At 32.4% G+C, this 24,171-nt stretch overlaps 1 protein-coding gene across 1 annotated transcript in view; it reads right to left on the reverse strand.

The window, feature by feature from the left end:
• The window catches only part of LOC139352805 (uncharacterized), a 79,837-nt gene extending 69,463 nt beyond the window's left edge, over positions 1–10,374 (reverse strand). Inside the window, exon 1 of the mRNA XM_070995438.1 lies at positions 10,023–10,374. Coding sequence (XP_070851539.1) covers positions 10,023–10,374 — 352 coding nt within the window. The remainder of the gene's footprint in view (positions 1–10,022) is intronic.
• Between the last annotated feature and the right edge of the window lie 13,797 nt (positions 10,375–24,171).

Raw genomic sequence — 24,171 nt, forward strand, 5'->3', positions numbered from 1 at the left:
CTCTATTTGTTTTTTGTATCTTCCTCGCGAACTCGTATTTTTTGCCCAAATTGATAAAAGGGCCCCGCGCGTAACAAGCACGTGCTTGGTGTCGTTGGGCCACTTGTTTGTACTGCTCGTAGTGCATCAACGTCCATCATATATATATATATTTTTTACTACCTTTAAAGTTGTATATATTAATGCAGATAACAACATTATCACTCCACAAGCCCAAAAAGGTATGCCATATCGAAATCCGAGTTCACTTGACCAAGCTATGGGCTTTTAAAGATGGAAAGAAGGTCAATTTCAGTAAACTTTCGAAAATTAAAATCAATGACATCATAACGGTCACATTTTTTACTACCTTTAAAGTTATATATTTTAATGCAGATAACAACATAATCATTTCACAAGCACATAAACGTATGCCATATCGAAATCCGAGTTCATTTGACCAAGCTATGGGCTTTTAAAGATAGAAAGAAGGCCCATTTCTGTAAGTCTTCGCAAAATTAAAATCAATCAGTAAACCTTCGCAAAATGAAAATCAATGACATAAAAACGGTCATATTTTTTACTACCTTTAAAGTTGTATATATTAGTGCAGATAACAACATAATCATACCACAAGCCCACAAAGGTGTGCCATATCGAAATCCGAGTTCATTTGACCAAGTTATGGGCTTTTAAAGATGGAAAGAAGGCCCATTTCAGTAAACCTTCGAAAATTAAAATCAATGACATAAAAACGGTCATATTTTAAACTACCTTTAAAGTTAAATGTTTAGGTGCGGATAAGAGTATAATCATTCTACAAGCACATAAACGTATGCCATATCGAAATCCGAGTCCTTTTAACCAAGTAATGGGCTTTTAAAGATGGAAAGAAGGCCCATTTCAGTATACCTTTGCAAAATTAAATCACAAGCCGTTAAAGGTATGCCTTATCGAAATCCGAGTTTATTTGACCAAGTTATGGGCTTTTAAAAATGGAAAGAAGGCCCATTTCAGTAAACCTTCGCAAAATTAAAATCAATGACATTAAAACGGTCATATTTTTAACTACCTTTAAAGTTATATATATTAATGCAGATTACAACTTTATAATTCCACAAGCCCACAAAGGTGTGCCATATCGAAATCCGAGTTCATTTGACCAAGTTATGGGCTTTTAAAGATGGAAAGAAGGCCCATTTCAGTAAACTTTCGCAAAATTAAAATCAATGACATAGAAACGGTCATATATTTTACTACCTTTAAAGTTATATATTTTAATGCAGATAACAACATGATCATTCCACAAGCCTATAAAGGTATGCCATATCGAAATCCGAGCTCATTTGACCAAGTTATGGGCTTTTAAAAATGGAAAGAAGGCCCATTTCAGTAAACCTTCGCAAAATTAAAATCAATGACATTAAAACGGTCATATTTTTAACTATTTATGTATTTGTAAAATTATATATATTAACGCAGATTACAACTTTATAATTCCACAAGCCCACAAAGGTGTGCCATATCGAAATCCGAGTTCATTTGACCAAGTTATGGGCTTTTAAAGATGGAAAGAAGGCCCATTTCAGTAAACTTTCGCAAAATTAAAATCAATGACATAAAAAAGGTCATATTTTTAACTACCTTTAAAGTTATATATTTTAACGCAGATAACAACATAATCATTCCACAAGCCCGTAAAGGTGTGCCACATCGAAATCCGAGTTCATTTGACCAAGTTATGGCTTTGAAAGATGGAAAGAAGGCCCATTTCAGTAAACCTTCGCAAAATTAAAATCATTGGCATAAAACGGTCATATTTTGTACCACCTTTAAAGTTATATATTTTAATGCAGATAACAACATAATCATTCCACAAGTCCATAAAGGTACGACATATCGAAATCCGAGTTCATTTGGCCAAGTTATGGGTTTTTAAAGATGGAAAGAAGCCCCATTTCAGTAAACTTTCGCAAAATTAAAAGCAATGACATAAACACGGTCATATATTTTACTACCTTTAAAGTTATATATTTTAATACAGGTTAGAACAAAATCATTCCACAAGCCCAAAAAGGTATGCCATATCGAAATTTGAGTTCATTTGACCAAGTTATGGGCTTTTAAAGATGGAAAGAAGGCCCATTTCAGTAAACTTTCGCAAAATTAAAATCAATGACATAAAAACGGTTATATTTTTTACTACCTTTAAAGTTATATATATTAATGCAGATTACAACTTTATAATTCCACAAGCCCACAAAGGTGTGCCATATCGAAATCCGAGTTCATTTGACCAAGTTATGGGCTTTTAAAGATGGAAAGAAGGCCCATTTCAGTAAACTTTCGCAAAATTAAAATCAATGACATAAAAACGGTCATATTTTATACTACCTTTAAAGTTATATAAATAATTAAAGATTTGCACCATAAGTGTATTAAAAAAATCTTTATTTAATTTTACTTCTACACTGGTTACAATATTTTGGAAGAACACCGACCTACTGTTGATAAGTCTCAAACTGAACTCATTCTCTAACTCCTACTTCACTTACGATCATACCTCGGTTTTAAGCTTTAGAGCTTTCTGTGAGTGGGATCTATTGCAATTGAGTGATTCTTTAAATTTAGACTTTGGACTCCAGACTTGGGTCCCGTAATCTGAGTATCCTGATTCGTGGGAACGTGCCGATAGTCTGAATAGCGGCTCGTTCTAATTGTTTAGTCTATCAAGTTTGGTTTTTTGTTTCATGGAAATTTCCTCTGGCTTGCCTATAGTTCAGTAATTTTCCATTAGCTTGTTGACAATTAAATCTGGATTCTTATTTTAAAGGGTGTCTTGAGGGTGACTGCATAATGTGTGTATGTATGTGTGGGTGTGTGGACATGTACATAGGAGTATGTGGTAGTATGGATATGTCACTCCCCCATCCGTTGATTTTGGCCTGTCCTCAGGTCGATAATCTTGGGTATAACATTATATTTTCTTCTATGTTAATTTGGTTGGGTAGATCGTTTACAATTTCTGTGCTTTTTGGTGTTTCTTCCTTTGGTTTTATATATTTTACAATAAGTTTTCTTGGTATGTTCTTAAATTTATACCATAAATACAATAAAATGCTTATAATAATGAGTACAAAGGTTGTTAAAGTAATAGTTTGAAATACATTATAATATTTTGTATGTGATTCTATTATCTCTTTTGTTTGAATACAAGACAAGGGTTCTAATTTTGTTACATTATTGCTTACGTAAACACTCTGTGTATAATCTAACATTGAATTTGAAAGAGTGTATTCATCTAATTGTACTGAACAATTAAGGATTTTGATGAGGTTACTTCCGACTATAGAAATTTCTTTATTAATGCAATTTTGATTCAGCAATGTTTTAGGGATATTCCATGTCAATAAAATATTGGGTTCAACAAAATTAATTTGGAAATTTTTGTAAGTTTTCGTATATTTGCATTCAGTGTTTTCCTGTCTAATTATTCCATTTATACAATCATCAGTTACTATTTTTCCTGTTTCTTTATTAAATAATTTATCTTCATAAATGAAATATTTATCCAGTATATTTTCTGTTAAAATATAGTTATTTTCATCGGGATAAGGAATAATTTCAAAAACGGGAGATTTGACTATCTCTGAAGGAATATGGGAAATAATCAAAATTTCATTTGTGTCTGTTTTAAGCCAAGTTGATGTTTTGATTCTCAACAATTTCTCAGGGTTCATGTTTTTCAAATAATCGTGTTTTAGTAATTTTGGATTAAATAGTCCCAATCTTGTCATTTGCATTCCTAATTCGATATCTTCTACATATTCTGTAAAGTGTTGTAAGTTAAATATTAAAACGTTGACTTGCTGTTCTCTTTCTCCTTTTTCTTTTAACTTGTTAATTATTTCGATTCCGTTATTTATGACATCGATAATCATATTTAAATCTGTATTTTGAACGCTAGTATCTACTAAATTATTGATTTTCTGTTCCATATCATCTTTATCCTCCTGATCTACGGTTCCGAATAAATATTTGTAAACTGTTCCTACGATATTGAATAGACCTCTCTTACTACGTTTTGCTATTGTAATTCCATTGATTTCTCTTTTATGTTTTTCTACTAAATATCTGATTTGGATAACATCATTAAACTCGTCGGCTTCTTTTAAAAGCTCTTCAAATGTTTGTTCGGTTTTTGTTATATTTACGCTTAAGTAATGATATTCATAATTAGTTGGGATTTCGATTGATCCTGTTTTAAATACAAGATATCCATTTTGTGCCTTTATGGGATTTATTTCAATACTTTGTCCAATTGTCAGTTGAATTTCAGTTGCTAATATTATAGAGAAAATTATTGTTTTCACCGAGTTGTTCCTGAGTCCGTTCATTTCCTTCTGTTTGCCTGGAATTATAATCATATTTACTTTGATTAATTTTCTTCTTCTTTTTGAACTTTGATTTATAATGAACAATCTTTCTTCCTCTATTCGTTTCTTCAAAATGTTTTTCATCTACCTTCTTCAAGGTTCCTGTCTTTTTAAATGGATTTGTAGTCTTGGATTTCACTAGAGGAGCTTGTTTGTATTTTGGATCTATTTCATAGTCCTGACGTTTCTCGTTTAATTTTTCAATTCTATTCATTTTCTTTTCTTGTGTATCGTAATCAGGAGTTCCTGCATACATAAATATGTCAGCTGGTATTTGATTTGTAGCATTATGTTTTGTTTTGTGATTGTAAATGTAAAGGATTAATTCGAACTTAGTATATCTGTTTTCAATGTCTGATTCGCTTCCTATAATTCTTAATTTTTCATTTACTGTTTTATGAAATCTTTCTATGTCCGAAACACCGTTTTTACTTGTTGTTACTTGAATTTGTACTCCTTCTGAGTTTAACCAGTTGTGTAAGGCTACACACATGAATGCGGAATCTTTATCTGCTTTGATTTCTTGTGGTTTTCCCATTTCATTGAATACTTTCATAATAGCTCTTTTGGCTTCTAACCAGTCTCTACCTGTGACTTCTACTAGGGTAGCAAATTTGGAATATACATCGATACATGATAAAAATTGTTGGTTACCTACCATGTAAAAATCCATAACAAATTTTTCTCTTATATTTTGAATTTCTGGGGTAAGTTTAAATGTCAGTTTAGTATTTCTATGTTCTGTTTTAGCGATGTTACAAATTTCACATTCATTTATTATATTTTGAATTAACTTTTGATAATCAGGGAAATAATATTTTTCTCTAAACCACTTGGTAGTTTTCTCGATTCCTGGATGTAATAGTTCTTTATGTTTTTTCAAAATTGTTTCTTTAAAGTCTGTATATGTCAATATGTCTTCGAGTCTGGCTGTACATCTTACTAATTTTGTTAAATGGTTTGTATTTATGATTTCTACGTAGGCTTTTTGGAATGTGAGGAAACCTGAGCCATTATGGAAATAAACTGCGCTCTTTTTTGTGCATAAATATTCTTTAATTATTTCCTTCGCTGAAGTTTCTGTCATTTCTTTATAAATAATTTTGATTTTTAATTTATGGAAATAGTGTGTTATTTCTGTTGTATCTTCATTTCCTTTAATTAGTTCGATCTGTCGGGAGAAGTAGTTAAATGGTCTTTCAGTTATAGAAATGTAGTTTTGGTTATCTTCTTGGGCACTATGCGCTGTTGCGTCTGCGTTACTAGCAGTTTCTTCTGGTGTGTTTTCTTCAGAATTTTCTGTGTACATAATTTCTTCTATTTTGGTTCTAGATAGTGCGTCGGCTACGTAATTCTCTTTCCCTGGCAAATATTTTATTTGATAATCGTATTCATTTAGTTTTATCTTCCATCTTTGTAATTTCATTTTCGGTTCTTTAATATTGTTTAACCAAACTAAAGGTTTGTGATCACTTAATATTTCAAAAGGTCTGCCGAATAAATATGACCTGAAATACTTGGTGGCCCATACCATTGCTAAGAGTTCTTTTTCTATGGTGGAATAATTTATTTCGTGTTCGTTAAGGGTTCTGCTGGCATAACAAATGGGTTTATGATTTTGAGATAATACTGCTCCTATCGCCATGTTGCTTGCGTCTGTTGTCAAAGAGAATGACTTATTAAAGTCGGGGTAAATTAGAATGGGATCGGATGTAATCAAGATTTTCATTTTTTCGAATGCTTCTATGTATGGTTTGTCTTTAATGTTAATTGTTGCTCCTTTCTTTAGTTTTATTGTCATGGGTTTTACAATATTTGCAAAGTTTGGTATGAATTTCCTATAAAATCCACATAATCCTAGAAATGATTTTATCTCCTTTGGAGTTTTTGGTACCGGGAATCCATTTTGTGCCTTTATGGGATTTATTTCAATACTTTGTCCAATTGTCAGTTGAATTTCAGTTGCTAATATTATAGAGAAAATTATTGTTTTCACCGAGTTGTTCCTGAGTCCGTTCATTTCCTTCTGTTTGCCTGGAATTATAATCATATTTACTTTGATTAATTTTCTTCTTCTTTTTGAACTTTGATTTATAATGAACAATCTTTCTTCCTCTATTCGTTTCTTCAAAATGTTTTTCATCTACCTTCTTCAAGGTTCCTGTCTTTTTAAATGGATTTGTAGTCTTGGATTTCACTAGAGGAGCTTGTTTGTATTTTGGATCTATTTCATAGTCCTGACGTTTCTCGTTTAATTTTTCAATTCTATTCATTTTCTTTTCTTGTGTATCGTAATCAGGAGTTCCTGCATACATAAATATGTCAGCTGGTATTTGATTTGTAGCATTATGTTTTGTTTTGTGATTGTAAATGTAAAGGATTAATTCGAACTTAGTATATCTGTTTTCAATGTCTGATTCGCTTCCTATAATTCTTAATTTTTCATTTACTGTTTTATGAAATCTTTCTATGTCCGAAACACCGTTTTTACTTGTTGTTACTTGAATTTGTACTCCTTCTGAGTTTAACCAGTTGTGTAAGGCTACACACATGAATGCGGAATCTTTATCTGCTTTGATTTCTTGTGGTTTTCCCATTTCATTGAATACTTTCATAATAGCTCTTTTGGCTTCTAACCAGTCTCTACCTGTGACTTCTACTAAGGTAGCAAATTTGGAATATACATCGATACATGATAAAAATTGTTGGTTACCTACCATGTAAAAATCCATAACAAATTTTTCTCTTATATTTTGAATTTCTGGGGTAAGTTTAAATGTCAGTTTAGTATTTCTATGTTCTGTTTTAGCGATGTTACAAATTTCACATTCATTTATTATATTTTGAATTAACTTTTGATAATCAGGGAAATAATATTTTTCTCTAAACCACTTGGTAGTTTTCTCGATTCCTGGATGTAATAGTTCTTTATGTTTTTTCAAAATTGTTTCTTTAAAGTCTGTATATGTCAATATGTCTTCGAGTCTGGCTGTACATCTTACTAATTTTGTTAAATGGTTTGTATTTATGATTTCTACGTAGGCTTTTTGGAATGTGAGGAAACCTGAGCCATTATGGAAATAAACTGCGCTCTTTTTTGTGCATAAATATTCTTTAATTATTTCCTTCGCTGAAGTTTCTGTCATTTCTTTATAAATAATTTTGATTTTTAATTTATGGAAATAGTGTGTTATTTCTGTTGTATCTTCATTTCCTTTAATTAGTTCGATCTGTCGGGAGAAGTAGTTAAATGGTCTTTCAGTTACAGAAATGTAGTTTTGGTTATCTTCTTGGGCACTATGCGCTGTTGCGTCTGCGTTACTAGCAGTTTCTTCTGGTGTGTTTTCTTCAGAATTTTCTGTGTACATAATTTCTTCTATTTTGGTTCTAGATAGTGCGTCGGCTACGTAATTCTCTTTCCCTGGCAAATATTTTATTTGATAATCGTATTCATTTAGTTTTATCTTCCATCTTTGTAATTTCATTTTCGGTTCTTTAATATTGTTTAACCAAACTAAAGGTTTGTGATCACTTAATATTTCAAAAGGTCTGCCGAATAAATATGACCTGAAATACTTGGTGGCCCATACCATTGCTAAGAGTTCTTTTTCTATGGTGGAATAATTTATTTCGTGTTCGTTAAGGGTTCTGCTGGCATAACAAATGGGTTTATGATTTTGAGATAATACTGCTCCTATCGCCATGTTGCTTGCGTCTGTTGTCAAAGAGAATGACTTATTAAAGTCGGGGTAAATTAGAATGGGATCGGATGTAATCAAGATTTTCATTTTTTCGAATGCTTCTATGTATGGTTTGTCTTTAATGTTAATTGTTGCTCCTTTCTTTAGTTTTATTGTCATGGGTTTTACAATATTTGCAAAGTTTGGTATGAATTTCCTATAAAATCCACATAATCCTAGAAATGATTTTATCTCCTTTGGAGTTTTTGGTACCGGGAAATTTATAATAGCACTTATTTTTTTCGGGTTTGGTTTTATACCTGTTGTTGTTACTATATGACCGAGGAACTCTGTTTCTTTTTTCATAAATTCGCATTTATCCAATTGTAGTTTTAAATTTGCGTCTCGAAGTTTTTGGAAAACCTTTTTTAATGATAAAATGTGTTCCTCCAATGAAGTGGAAAAAATTATAATATCATCTAGATATACTAAACAATCTTTATAGATTAAGTCCTCTACAACTAATCTGAATTTTGGTTTACCTGATGCATCACTTTTTTTTGGAACTATCCAAATTGGTGAGCAATAGGGAGATTTTGACTTGCGAACTATTCCTTGTTCGATCATTTCATTTATTTGTTTATTCACCTCCTCATCAAAAGTTTGAGGGTATTTGTACGGTTTCCTATATATAGGGTCTTCGTGTTTCGTTTGTATCGAATGTCTGATGGTACTTGTGAAAGTCAAATTTTCACCTTCCTTGTACTGAATATCATGGTATTCGAACAAAACCCTTTTTAAGTTTTCCTTCTCTTCTTCGTTTAAATGTTCTAGTCTGTATTCATTGCATTCCTTTAATTCGTTATTAATAGCAAAGTTAAAAGATTGGTCCTTTGATAAGGGCGGATTAAGGCATTCTAATGCGGTCTTATCCTCTTCAATCTTGTCCTTTACTATATCGTTTTCGCCATATCTTATATAAAGTAGCGTGTTTCCTAACGTGACTGTTTCTTTTTCGTAGTCTATTTTTGCTTTACTGTCCCTTAAATAGTCTCTACCTATTAGGATGTCGTAGCTGTTGGAAAATTTATGTAAAAAGAATTTTTGTTTAGACGGACAAATTTTGGAAGGATCCAATGTTATGCTTTTATTTATTTCCATTGAACCGTTTATTGTAAATACTTTTAATTTTTCGATTTGTTCTTTATTATCTCCAAAATTTTCTGTCATTAGGTTGATAGATGACCCGGTACCTACCATTGCTCTAAGGATCTTTCCCTTAATCATCACCCTTACATATGGGCAACATCTTCTGAATCCGAGGCAGTTTGCTGAAAATTTACGTCCATTTTATTCTGTGTACTCTCGTTTTCCCTCTGTCTTTTGACAGGTGCATTTGGAGAATTATTTGATGTGGATGCCTGGAAATTTAAGGGATTTTGGGCCCTGCCTTGATCTAAGTTTCTCCTAAACTCATGATAATTTCCCTGGTTTCTAGGGGGAATTTGATTTATTTGATTTCTGTTCGTCGAACTTTGAGGATTTGTTGAGTTGTTCATGTTGTTATTGTAACTGTTTCTTGGGTAATTATGTGTCTGAGAATTATATTTTTGGTAATAATGATTCTGATGCGAAAGGTTACTTCCCGAATTTCTTCGGTTATCATAAAGTTTTGGTTTATAATTATCAAAAGGGTCTGAATCCCAATGACCTAAAATCATTGCTGATTCTTTTAAGTTAGAAAGTGTTGAGATATCCATTTTGGATAGGGAATTATATAATCGGTCGGGAAGTTTTCTCTCAATACAATCCTTAATTGTTTTGTTTAAAAAATTTGTATAAATGGATCTTTCCATTGGATCCGATTCTAACTCTAACTTATTATTTACTTTTGAAGACCTAAACTGTAGTTCATTAACGAACTTACTTATGCTTCCTTGATACTGGGTGTCCCGCACATGTTGTATAATATCCTCGTATGGTCTATGATCCTTGAAGTCCTTGATTAGGGCTGCTTTAGTTGTTATCCATGTATTAGATTTCTCCTCTTCGATGACTCTCTGGGCTGAATCGACAATGGTCCTCTCTATAGCTCCGTATATGATGTGAGTTTGTCGGACGTCTTGAGTAGGGTATAGTTGTAAGAGGTACTCCACTCTGGCTATATATCGACTTAATTCCGATGGGTTTCCATCGAAATATGGCAATTCCTTGATTTGGCCGATTAATTGATTCAAATGAATCTCGGACAACTGTGGTAACGTTGAGGGGTTTGCCATTTTTATTGTTCTTTTCAATATTTGCACTTTAAGTTTTCTTTAGCGCGTATTGACCGATTTGGATTTTAGTTTTAGTCTATTGGTTGTATAAATTACACATGAACTCTTCTGTTTTTTCAATATTGGCACTTTTTATTTTAGGTTTTTAAGCGCACATTGACCGAATTGGAATTTGTTGTTGTAAGTTCTTCGTGCGAAATTTGCACATAGATTCTTATGCGGATCTCGGTGATTGTCTTTTATTTGTTCACTGATTATTCGCTGATCCGGATAAACTAGTTGTTTAGTATTATCCTGGTAGTGGATCAGTACCGGTGACTTTTCAAAAGGACTTTTGAGATCCTGCGATCCCGACTGCGCCAATTAAAGACTTGCACCATAAGTGTATAAAAAAAAATCTTTATTTAATTTTACTTTTACACTGGTTACAATATTTTGGAAGAACACCGACCTACTGTTGATAAGTCTCAAACTGAACTCATTCTCTAACTCCTACTTCACTTACGATCATACCTCGGTTTTAAGCTTTAGAGCTTTCTGTGAGTGGGATCTATTGCAATTGAGTGATTCTTTAAATTTAGACTTTGGACTCCAGACTTGGGTCCCGTAATCTGAGTATCCTGATTCGTGGGAACGTGCCGATAGTCTGAATAGCGGCTCGTTCTAATTGTTTAGTCTATCAAGTTTGGTTTTTTGTTTCATGAAAATTTCCTCTGGCTTGCCTATAGTTCGGTAATTTTCCATTAGCTTGTTGACAATTAAATCTGGATTCTTATTTTAAAGGGTGTCTTGAGGGTGACTGCATAATGTGTGTATGTATGTGTGGGTGTGTGGACATGTACATAGGAGTATGTGGTAGTATGGATATGTCACTATATTAATGAAGATTACAACTTTATAATTCCACAAGCCCACAAAGGTGTGCCATATTGAAATCCGAGTTCATTTGACCAAGTTATGGGCTTTTAAAGATGGAAAGAAGGCCGATTTCAGTAATTTTTCGCAAAGTTAAAATCAATGACATAAAAACGGTCATATTTTTTACTACCTTTAAAGTTATATATATTAATGCAGATAACAACATAATTATTCCACAAGCCTATAAAGGTATGCCATATCGAAATCCGAGTTCATTTGACCAAGTTATGGGCTTTTAAAAATGGAAAGAAGGGCCATTTCAGTAAACCTTTGCAAAATTAAAATCAATGACATAAAAAAGGTCATATTTTTTACTACCTTTAAAGTTATATATATTAATGCAGATTACAACATTATCATTCGAAAAGCCCACAAAGGTGTGCCATATCGAAATCCGAGTTCATTTGACCAAGTTATGGGCTTTTAAAAATGAAAAGAAAGCCCATTTCAGTAAACCTTCGCAAAATTAAAATGAATGACATAAAAACGGTCATATTTTTTACTACCTTTAAAGTTATATATATTAATGCAGATTACAACATTATCATTCCACAAGCCCACATAGGTGTGCCATATCGAAATCCGAGTTCATTTGACCAAGTTATGGGCTTTTTAAAATGGAAAGAAGGCCCATTTCAGTAAACCATCGCAAAATTAAAATCAATGACATAAAAACGGTCATTTTTGTACCCTTGCAGAGGGTATATTGATTTCAGTCAGAAGTTTGCAACGCAGTGAAGGAGACGTTTCCGACCTGATATATATATATATATATTCTGATCAGCATGACTAGACGAGATGATCTAGCCATGTCTGTCTGTCCGTCCGTTCCTACGCAAACTTGTATCTTAGTTTGAAAGCTATCGGGCTGAAACTCTCCCAAAAGTCTTATATCTTTTGCAGGTAGTATATAAGTCGGAACCAGCCGGATCGGACAACTATATCTTATAGCTCCCATAGAAATAATCGGACAAAAAAATTAAAATAAATTATATCTTTGGTGTTTTTTAGCATATAACCTCCTAAGCTTGGATATAACATTTTTTAATTAGTTTTGAGTTTCGACTTAAATTTTATCGAAATCGGAGGACTATATCATATAGCTGCCATAGGAACGATCGGAAAATTGGTAGGAAAATAATATGAAACAAATTATAGCTTTGGTGTTTTTTAACATATAACCTCCTACGCTTGGAAATAACATTTTTTAATTAGTTCTGAATTTCGAATTAAATTTTATCAAAATCGGACGACTGTATCATTTAGCTGCCATAGGAACGATCGGAAAATTGGTAAGAAAATAATATGAAACAAATTATAGCTTCGGTGTTTTTTGACATATTATCTTATACTATTGGGAATATCATTTTTTGTGTTCTTAAATTTAATAATTATAGCTGCAAGGGTATATAAGCTTCGGCTTGCCGAAGCTTACCTTCTTTCTGGTTTTTACTACCTTTAAAGTTATAAATATTAATGCAGATAACAACATTATCACTCCACAAGCCCAAAAAGGTATGCCATATCGAAATCCGAGTTCATTTGACCAAGCTATGGGCTTTTAAAGATGAAAAGAAGGCCCATTTCAGTAAACTTTCGAAAATTAAAATCAATGACATTAAAACGGTCATATTTTTTACTACCTTTAAAGTTATATATATTAATGCAGATTACAACTTTATAATTCCACAAGCCCACAAAGGTGTGCCATTTCGAAATCCGAGTTCATTTGACCAAGTTATGGGCTTTTAAAGATGGAAAGAAGGCCCATTTCAGTAAACTTTCGCAAAATTAAAATCAATGACATAAAAACGGTCATATTTTTTACTACCTTTAAAGTTATATATAATAATGCAGATAACAACATGATCATTCCACAAGCCTATAAAGGTATGCCCTATCGAAATCCGAGTTCATTTGACCAAGTTATGGGCTTTTAAAAATGGAAAGAAGGCCCATTTCAGTAAACCTTCGCAAAATTAAAATCAATGACATTAAAACGGTCATATTTTTTACTACCTTTAAAGTTATATATATTAATGCAGATTACAACTTTATAATTCCACAAGCCCACAAAGGTGTGCCATATCGAAATCCGAGTTCATTTGACCAAGTTATGGGCTTTTAAAGATGGAAAGAAGGCCCATTTCAGTAAACTTTCGCAAAATTAAAATCAATGACATAAAAACGGTCATATTTTTTTGCTACCTTTAAAGTTATATATTAAAATGCAGATAACAGCATGATCATTCCACAAGCCTATAAAGGTATGCCATATCGAAATCCGAGTTCATTTGACCAAGTTATGGGCTTTTAAAAATGGAAAGAAGGCCCATTTCAGTAAACCTTCGCAAAATTAAAATCAATGACATTAAAACGGTCATATTTTTTACTACCTTTAAAGTTATATATATTAATGCAGATTACAACTTTATAATTCCACAAGCCCACAAAGGTGCGCCATATCGAAATCCGAGTTCATTTGACCAAGTTATGGGCTTTTAAAGATGGAAAGAAGGCCCATTTCAGTAAACTTTCGCAAAATTAAAATCAATGACATAAAAAAGGTCATATTTTTTACTACCTTTAAAGTTATATATTTTAATGCAGATAACAACATAATCATTCCACAAGCCCATAAAGGTGTGCCACATCGAAATCCGAGTTCATTTGACCAAGTTATGGGCTTTTAAAAATGGAAAGAAGGCCCATTTCAGTAAACCTTCGCAAAATTAAAATCATTGGCATAAAACGGTCATATTTTGTACTACCTTTAAAGTTATATATTTTAATGCAGATAACAACATAATCATTCCACAAGTCCATAATGGTACGCCATATCGAAATCCGAGTTGATTTGGCCAAGTTATGGGCTCTTAAAGATGGAAAGAAGCCCCATTTCAGTAAACTTTCGCAAAATTAAAAGCAATGACATAAACACGGTCATATATTTTACTACCTTTAAAGTTATATATTTTAATACAGGTTAGAACAAAATCATTCCACAAGCCCAAAAAGGTATGCCATATCGAAATCCGAGTTTATTTGACCAAGTTATGGGCTTTTAAAGATGGAAAGAAGGCCCATTTCAGTAAACTTTCGCAAAATTAAAATCAATGACATAAAAACGGTCATATTTTATACTACCTTTATAGTTATATATATTAATGCAGATTACAACTTTATAATTCCACAAGCCCACAAAGGTGTGCCACATCGAAATCCGAGTTCATTTGACCAAGTTATGGGCTTTTAAAGACGGAAAGAAGGCCCACTTCAGTACACTTTCGCAAAATTAAAATCAATGACATAAAAACGGTCATATTTTTTACTACCTTTAAAGTTATATATATTAATGCAGATAACAACATATTTATTCCACAAGCCTATAAAGGTATGCCATATCGAAATCCGAGTTCATTTGACCAAGTTATGGGCTTTTAAAGGTGGAAAGAAGGCCCATTTCAGTAAACCTTTGCAAAATTAAAATCAATGACATAAAAACGGTCATATTTTTTACTACCTTTAAAGTTATATATTTTAATGCAGATAACAACATAATCATTCCACAAGCCTATAAAGGTATGCCATATCGAAATCCGAGTTCATTTGACCAAGTTATGGGCTTTTAAAAATGAAAAGAAAGGCCATTTCAGTAAACCTTCGCAAAATTAAAATCAATGACATAACAAGAAAGAAAGTTAGCTTCGGCAAGCCGAAGCTTATATACCCTTGCAGCTATAATTATTAAATTTAAAAACACAAAAAATTATATTCCCAATAGTATAAGATAATATGTCGGAAAACACCGAAGCTATAATTTGATTCATATTATTTTCCTACCAATTTTCCGATCGTTCCTATGGCAGCTATATGATATAGTCGTCCGATTTCGATAAAATTTTAGTCAAAATTCATAACTAATTAAAAAAAGTTTTTTCCAAGCTTAGGAGGTTATATGGTTAAAAACACCAAAGATATAATTTTTTTTAATTTTTTTGTCCGATTATTCCTATGGGAGCTATAAGATATAGTTGTCCGATCCGGCTGGTTCCGACTTATATGCTACCTGCAAAAGATATAAGACTTTAATGAAAGTTTTAGCCCGATAACTTTAAAACTGAGAGACTAGTTTGCGTAGAAACGGACGGACAGACGGACATGGCTAGATCGACTCGTCTAGTCATGCTGATCAAGAATATATATACTTTATGGGGTCGAAAACGTCTCCTTCACTGCGTTGCAAACTTCTGACTGAAATCAATATACCCTCTGCAAGGGTATAAAAACGGTCATATTTTTAACTACCTTTAAAGTTAAATGTTTAAGTGCGGATAACATTATAATCATTCCACAAGCACATAAAGGTATGCCATATCGAAATCCGAGTCCTTTTAACCAAGTTATGGGCTTTTAAAGATGGAAAGAAGGCCCATTTCAGTAAACCTCTGCAAAATTAAATCACAAGCCCATAAAGGTATGCCTTATCGAAATCCGAGTTCATTTGACCAAGTTATGGGCTTTTAAAGATGGAGAGAAGGCCCATTTCAGTAAACTTTCGAAAATTAAAATCAATGACTAAAAACGGTCATATTTTTTACTACCTTTAAAGTTATATATTTTAATGCAGATAACAACATAATCATTCCACAAGCTTATAAAGGTATGCCATATCGAAATCCGAGTTCATTTGACCAAGTTATGGGCTTTTAAAAATGTAAAGGCCCATTTCAGTAAACCTTCGCAAAATTAAAATCAATGACATAAAAGCGGTCATACTTTTTACTACCTTTAAAGTTATATATATTAATGCAGATTTCAACATTATCATTCCACAAGCCCACAAAGGTGTGCCATATCAAAATCCGAGTTTATTTGACCAATTTATGGGCTTTTAAAAATGGAAAGAAGGCCCACTTCAGTAAACCTTCGCAAAATTAAAATCAATGACATTAAAACGGTCATATTTTTTACTACCTTTAAAGTTATATATATTAATGCAGATAACAACATAATTATTCCACAAGCCTATAAAGGTATGTCATATCGAAATCCGAGTTCATTTGACCAAGTTATGGGCTTTTAAAGGTGGAAAGAAGTCCCATTTCAGTAAACCTTTGCAAAATTAAAATCAATGACATAAAAACGGTCATATTTTTTACTACCTTTAAAGTTATATATTTTAATGCAGATAACAACATAATCATTCCACAAGCCTATAAAGGTATGCCATATCGAAATCCGAGTTCATTTGACCAAGTTATGGGCTTTTAAAAATGGAAAGAAGGCCCATTTCAGTAAACCTTCGCAAAATTAAAATCAATGACATTAAAACGGTCATATTTCTTACTACCTTTAAAGTTATATATATTAATGCAGATTACAACTTTATAATTCCACAAGCCCACAAAGGTGTGCCATATCGAAATCCGAGTTCATTTGACCAAGTTATGGGCTTTTAAAGATGGAAAGAAGGCCCATTTCAGTAAACTTTCGCAAAATTAAAATCAATGACATAAAAACGGTCATATTTTTTTGCTACCTTTAAAGTTATATATTTAAATGCAGATAACAGCATGATCATTCCACAAGCCTATAAAGGTATGCCATATCGAAATCCGAGTTCATTTGACCAAGTTATGGGCTTTTAAAAATGGAAAGAAGGCCCATTTCAGTAAACCTTCGCAAAATTAAAATCAATGACATTAAAACGGTCATATTTTTTACTACCTTTAAAGTTATATATATTAATGCAGATTACAACTTTATAATTCCACAAGCCCACAAAGGTGCGCCATATCGAAATCCGAGTTCATTTGACCAAGTTATGGGCTTTTAAAGATGGAAAGAAGGCCCATTTCAGTAAACTTTCGCAAAATTAAAATCAATGACATAAAAAAGGTCATATTTTTTACTACCTTTAAAGTTATATATTTTAATGCAGATAACAACATAATCATTCCACAAGCCCATAAAGGTGTGCCACATCGAAATCCGAGTTCATTTGACCAAGTTATGGGCTTTTAAAAATGGAAAGAAGGCCCATTTCAGTAAACCTTCGCAAAATTAAAATCATTGGCATAAAACGGTCATATTTTGTACTACCTTTAAAGTTATATATTTTAATGCAGATAACAACATAATCATTCCACAAGTCCATAATGGTACGCCATATCGAAATCCGAGTTGATTTGGCCAAGTTATGGGCTCTTAAAGATGGAAAGAAGCCCCATTTCAGTAAACTTTCGCAAAATTAAAAGCAATGACATAAACACGGTCATATATTTTACTACCTTTAAAGTTATATATTTTAATACAGGTTAGAACAAAATCATTCCACAAGCCCAAAAAGGTATGCCATATCGAAATCCGAGTTTATTTGACCAAGTTATGGGCTTTTAAAGATGGAAAGAAGGCCCATTTCAGTAAACTTTCGCAAAATTAAAATCAATGACATAAAAACGGTCATATTTTATACTACCTTTATAGTTATATATATTAATGCAGATTACAACTTTATAATTCCACAAGCCCACAAAGGTGTGCCACATCGAAATCCGAGTTCATTTGACCAAGTTATGGGCTTTTAAAGACGGAAAGAAGGCCCACTTCAGTACACTTTCGCAAAATTAAAATCAATGACATAAAAACGGTCATATTTTTTACTACCTTTAAAGTTATATATATTAATGCAGATAACAACATATTTATTCCACAAGCCTATAAAGGTATGCCATATCGAAATCCGAGTTCATTTGACCAAGTTATGGGCTTTTAAAGGTGGAAAGAAGGCCCATTTCAGTAAACCTTTGCAAAATTAAAATCAATGACATAAAAACGGTCATATTTTTTACTACCTTTAAAGTTATATATTTTAATGCAGATAACAACATAATCATTCCACAAGCCTATAAAGGTATGCCATATCGAAATCCGAGTTCATTTGACCAAGTTATGGGCTTTTAAAAATGAAAAGAAAGGCCATTTCAGTAAACCTTCGCAAAATTAAAATCAATGACATAACAAGAAAGAAAGTTAGCTTCGGCAAGCCGAAGCTTATATACCCTTGCAGCTATAATTATTAAATTTAAAAACACAAAAAATTATATTCCCAATAGTATAAGATAATATGTCGGAAAACACCGAAGCTATAATTTGTTTCATATTATTTTCCTACCAATTTTCCGATCGTTCCTATGGCAGCTATATGATATAGTCGTCCGATTTCGATAAAATTTTAGTCAAAATTCATAACTAATTAAAAAAAGTTTTTTCCAAGCTTAGGAGGTTATATGGTTAAAAACACCAAAGATATACTTTTTTTTAATTTTTTTGTCCGATTATTCCTATGGGAGCTATAAGATATAGTTGTCCGATCCGGCTGGTTCCGACTTATATGCTACCTGCAAAAGATATAAGACTTTAATGAAAGTTTTAGCCCGATAACTTTAAAACTGAGAGACTAGTTTGCGTAGAAACGGACGGACAGACGGACATGGCTAGATCGACTCGTCTAGTCATGCTGATCAAGAATATATATACTTTATGGGGTCGAAAACGTCTCCTTCACTGCGTTGCAAACTTCTGACTGAAATCAATATACCCTCTGCAAGGGTATAAAAACGGTCATATTTTTAACTACCTTTAAAGTTAAATGTTTAAGTGCGGATAACATTATAATCATTCCACAAGCACATAAAGGTATGCCATATCGAAATCCGAGTCCTTTTAACCAAGTTATGGGCTTTTAAAGATGGAAAGAAGGCCCATTTCAGTAAACCTCTGCAAAATTAAATCACAAGCCCATAAAGGTATGCCTTATCGAAATCCGAGTTCATTTGACCAAGTTATGGGCTTTTAAAGATGGAGAGAAGGCCCATTTCAGTAAACTTTCGAAAATTAAAATCAATGACTAAAAACGGTCATATTTTTTACTACCTTTAAAGTTATATATTTTAATGCAGATAACAACATAATCATTCCACAAGCTTATAAAGGTATGCCATATCGAAATCCGAGTTCATTTGACCAAGTTATGGGCTTTTAAAAATGTAAAGGCCCATTTCAGTAAACCTTCGCAAAATTAAAATCAATGACATAAAAGCGGTCATACTTTTTACTACCTTTAAAGTTATATATATTAATGCAGATTTCAACATTATCATTCCACAAGCCCACAAAGGTGTGCCATATCAAAATCCGAGTTTATTTGACCAATTTATGGGCTTTTAAAAATGGAAAGAAGGCCCACTTCAGTAAACCTTCGCAAAATTAAAATCAATGACATAAAAACAGTCATATTTTTTACTACCTTTAAAGTTATATATTTTAATGCAGATAACAACATGATCATTCCACAAGCCTATAAAGGTATGCCATATCGAAATCCGAGTTCATTTGACCAAGTTATGGGCTTTTAAAAATGGAAAGAAGGCCCATTTCAGTAAACCTTCGCAAAATTAAAATCAATGACATTAAAACGGTCATATTTTTAACTACCTTTAAAGTTATATATATTAATGCAGATTACAACTGTATAATTCCACAAGCCCACAAAGGTGCGCCATATCGAAATCCGAGTTCATTTGACCAAGTTATGGGCTTTTAAAGATGGAAAGAAGGCCCATTTCAGTAAACTTTCGCAAAATTAAAATCAATGACATAAAAAAGGTCAAATTTTTTACTACCTTTAAAGTTATATATTTTAATGCAGATAGCAACATAATCATTCCACAAGCCCATAAAGGTGTGCCACATCGAAATCCGAGTTCATTTGACCAAGTTATGGGCTTTTAAAGATGGAAAGAAGGCCCATTTCAGTAAACCTTCGCAAAATTAAAATCATTGGCATAAAACGGTCATATTTTTTACTACCTTTAAAGTTATATATTTTAATGCAGATAACAACATAATCATTCCACAAGTCCATAATGGTACGCCATATCGAAATCCGAGTTGATATGGCCAAGTTATGGGCTCTTAAAGATGGAAAGAAGCCCCATTTCAGTAAACTTTCGCAAAATGAAAAGCAATGACATAAACACGGTCATATATTTTACTTCCTTTAAAGTTATATATTTTAATACAGGTTAGAACAAAATCATTCCACAAGCCCAAAAAGGTATGCCATATCGAAATCCGAGTTCATTTGACCAAGTTATGGGCTTTTAAAAATGTAAAGAAGGCCCATTTCAGTAAACCTTCGCAAAATTAAAATCAATGACATAAAAGCGGTCATACTTTTTACTACCGTTAAAGTTATATATATTAATGCAGATTTCAACATTATCATTCCACAAGCCCACAAAGGTGTGCCATATCAAAATCCGAGTTTATTTGACCAATTTATGGGCTTTTAAAAATGGAAAGAAGGCCCATTTCAGTAAACTTTCGCAAAATTAAAATCAATGACATAAAAACGGTCATATTTTATACTACCTTTATAGTTATATATATTAATGCAGATTACAACTTTATAATTCCACAAGCCCACAAAGGTGTGCCATATCGAAATCCGAGTTCATTTGACCAAGTTATGGGCTTTTAAAGATGGAAAGAAGGCCCACTTCAGTACACTTTCGCAAAATTAAAATCAATGACATAAAAACGGTCATATTTTTTACTACCTTTAAAGTTATATATATTAATGCAGATAACAACATAAATATTCCACAAGCCTATAAAGGTATGTCATATCGAAATCCGAGTTCATTTGACCAAGTTATGGGCTTTTAAAGGTGGAAAGAAGGCCCATTTCAGTAAACCTTTGCAAAATTAAAATCAATGACATAAAAACGGTCATATTTTTTACTACCTTTAAAGTTATATATTTTAATGCAGATAACAACATAATCATTCCACAAGCCTATAAAGGTATGCCATATCGAAATCCGAGTTCATTTGACCAAGTTATGGGCTTTTAAAAATGAAAAGAAAGGCCATTTCAGTAAACCTTCGCAAAATTAAAATCAATGACATAACAAGAAAGAAAGTTAGCTTCGGCAAGCCGAAGCTTATATACCCTTGCAGCTATAATTATTAAATTTAAAAACACAAAAAATGATATTCCCAATAGTATAAGATAATAGTCGAAAAACACCGAAGCTATAATTTGTTTCATATTATTTTCCTTCCAATTTTCCGATCGTTCCTATGGCAGCTATATGATATAGTCGTCCGATTTCGATAAAATTTTAGTCAAAATTCATAACTAATTAAAAAAAGTTATTTCCAAGCTTAGGAGGTTATATGGTTAAAAACACCAAAGATATAATTTTTTTTAATTTTTTTGTCCGATTATTCCTATGGGAGCTATAAGATATAGTTGTCCGATCCGGCTGGTTCCGACTTATATGCTACCTGCAAAAGATATAAGACTTTAATGAAAGTTTTAGCCCGATAACTTTAAAACTGAGAGACTAGTTTGCGTAGAAACGGACGGACAGACGGACATGGCTAGATCGACTCGTCTAGTCATGCTGATCAAGAATATATATACTTTATGGGGTCGAAAACGTCTCCTTCACTGCGTTGCAAACTTCTGACTGAAATCAATATACCCTCTGCAAGGGTATAAAAACGGTCATATTTTTAACTACCTTTAAAGTTAAATGTTTAAGTGCGGATAACATTATAATCATTCCACAAGCACATAAAGGTATGCCATATCGAAATCCGAGTCCTTTTAACCAAGTTATGGGCTTTTAAAGATGGAGAGAAGGCCCATTTCAGTAAACTTTCGAAAATTAAAATCAATGACTAAAAACGGTCATATTTTTTACTACCTTTAAAGTTATATATTTTAATGCAGATAACAACATAATCATTCCACAAGCTTATAAAGGTATGCCATATCGAAATCCGAGTTCATTTGACCAAGTTATGGGCTTTTAAAAATGTAAAGGCCCATTTCAGTAAACCTTCGCAAAATTAAAATCAATGACATAAAAGCGGTCATACTTTTTACTACCTTTAAAGTTATATATATTAATGCAGATTTCAACATTATCATTCCACAAGCCCACAGAGGTGTGCCATATCAAAATCCGAGTTTATTTGACCAATTTATGGGCTTTTAAAAATGGAAAGAAGGCCCACTTCAGTAAACCTTCGCAAAATTAAAATCAATGACATAAAAACGGTCATATTTTTTACTTTCTTTAAAGTTATATATTTTAATGCAGATAACAACATGATCATTCCACAAGCCTATAAAGGTATGCCATATCGAAATCCGAGTTCATTTGACCAAGTTATGGGCTTTTAAAAATGGAAAGAAGGCCCATTTCAGTAAACCTTCGCAAAATTAAAATCAATGACATTAAAACGGTCATATTTTTAACTACCTTTAAAGTTATATATATTAATGCAGATTACAACTTTATAATTCCACAAGCCCACAAAGGTGCGCCATATCGAAATCCGAGTTCATTTGACCAAGTTATGGGCTTTTAAAGATGGAAAGAAGGCCCATTTCAGTAAACTTTCGCAAAATTAAAATCAATGACATAAAAAAGGTCAAATTTTTTACTACCTTTAAAGTTATATATTTTAATGCAGATAACAACATAATCATTCCACAAGCCCATAAAGGTGTGCCACATCGAAATCCGAGTTCATTTGACCAAGTTATGGGCTTTTAAAGATGGAAAGAAGGCCCATTTCAGTAAACCTTCGCAAAATTAAAATCATTGGCATAAAACGGTCATATTTTTTACTACCTTTAAAGTTATATATTTTAATGCAGATAACAACATAATCATTCCACAAGTCCATAATGGTACGCCATATCGAAATCCGAGTTGATATGGCCAAGTTATGGGCTCTTAAAGATGGAAAGAAGCCCCATTTCAGTAAACTTTCGCAAAATGAAAAGCAATGACATAAACACGGTCATATATTTTACTTCCTTTAAAGTTATATATTTTAATACAGGTTAGAACAAAATCATTCCACAAGCCCAAAAAGGTATGCCATATCGAAATCCGAGTTCATTTGACCAAGTTATGGGCTTTTAAAAATGTAAAGAAGGCCCATTTCAGTAAACCTTCGCAAAATTAAAATCAATGACATAAAAGCGGTCATACTTTTTACTACCTTTAAAGTTATATATATTAATGCAGATTTCAACATTATCATTCCACAAGCCCACAAAGGTGTGCCATATCAAAATCCGAGTTTATTTGACCAATTTATGGGCTTTTAAAAATGGAAAGAAGGCCCATTTCAGTAAACTTTCGCAAAATTAAAATCAATGACATAAAAACGGTCATATTTTATACTACCTTTATAGTTATATATATTAATGCAGATTACAACTTTATAATTCCACAAGCCCACAAAGGTGTGCCATATCGAAATCCGAGTTCATTTGACCAAGTTATGGGCTTTTAAAGATGGAAAGAAGGCCCACTTCAGTACACTTTCGCAAAATTAAAATCAATGACATAAAAACGGTCATATTTTTTACTACCTTTAAAGTTATATATATTAATGCAGATAACAACATAATTATTCCACAAGCCTATAAAGGTATGTCATATCGAAATCAGAGTTCATTTGACCAAGTTATGGGCTTTTAAAGGTGGAAAGAAGGCCCATTTCAGTAAACCTTTGCAAAATTAAAATCAATGACATAAAAACGGTCATATTTTTTACTACCTTTAAAGTTATATATTTTAATGCAGATAACAACATGATCATTCCACAAGCCTATAAAGGTATGCCATATCGAAATCCGAGTTCATTTGACCAAGTTATGGGCTTTTAAAAATGGAAAGAAGGCCCATTTCAGTAAACCTTCGCAAAATTAAAATCAATGACATTAAAACGGTCATATTTTTAACTACCTTTAAAGTTATATATATTAATGCAGATTAC

Source organism: Drosophila suzukii, chromosome 3 (genome assembly GCF_043229965.1).
Source record: "Drosophila suzukii chromosome 3, CBGP_Dsuzu_IsoJpt1.0, whole genome shotgun sequence".
NCBI lineage: Eukaryota > Metazoa > Arthropoda > Insecta > Diptera > Drosophilidae > Drosophila > Drosophila suzukii.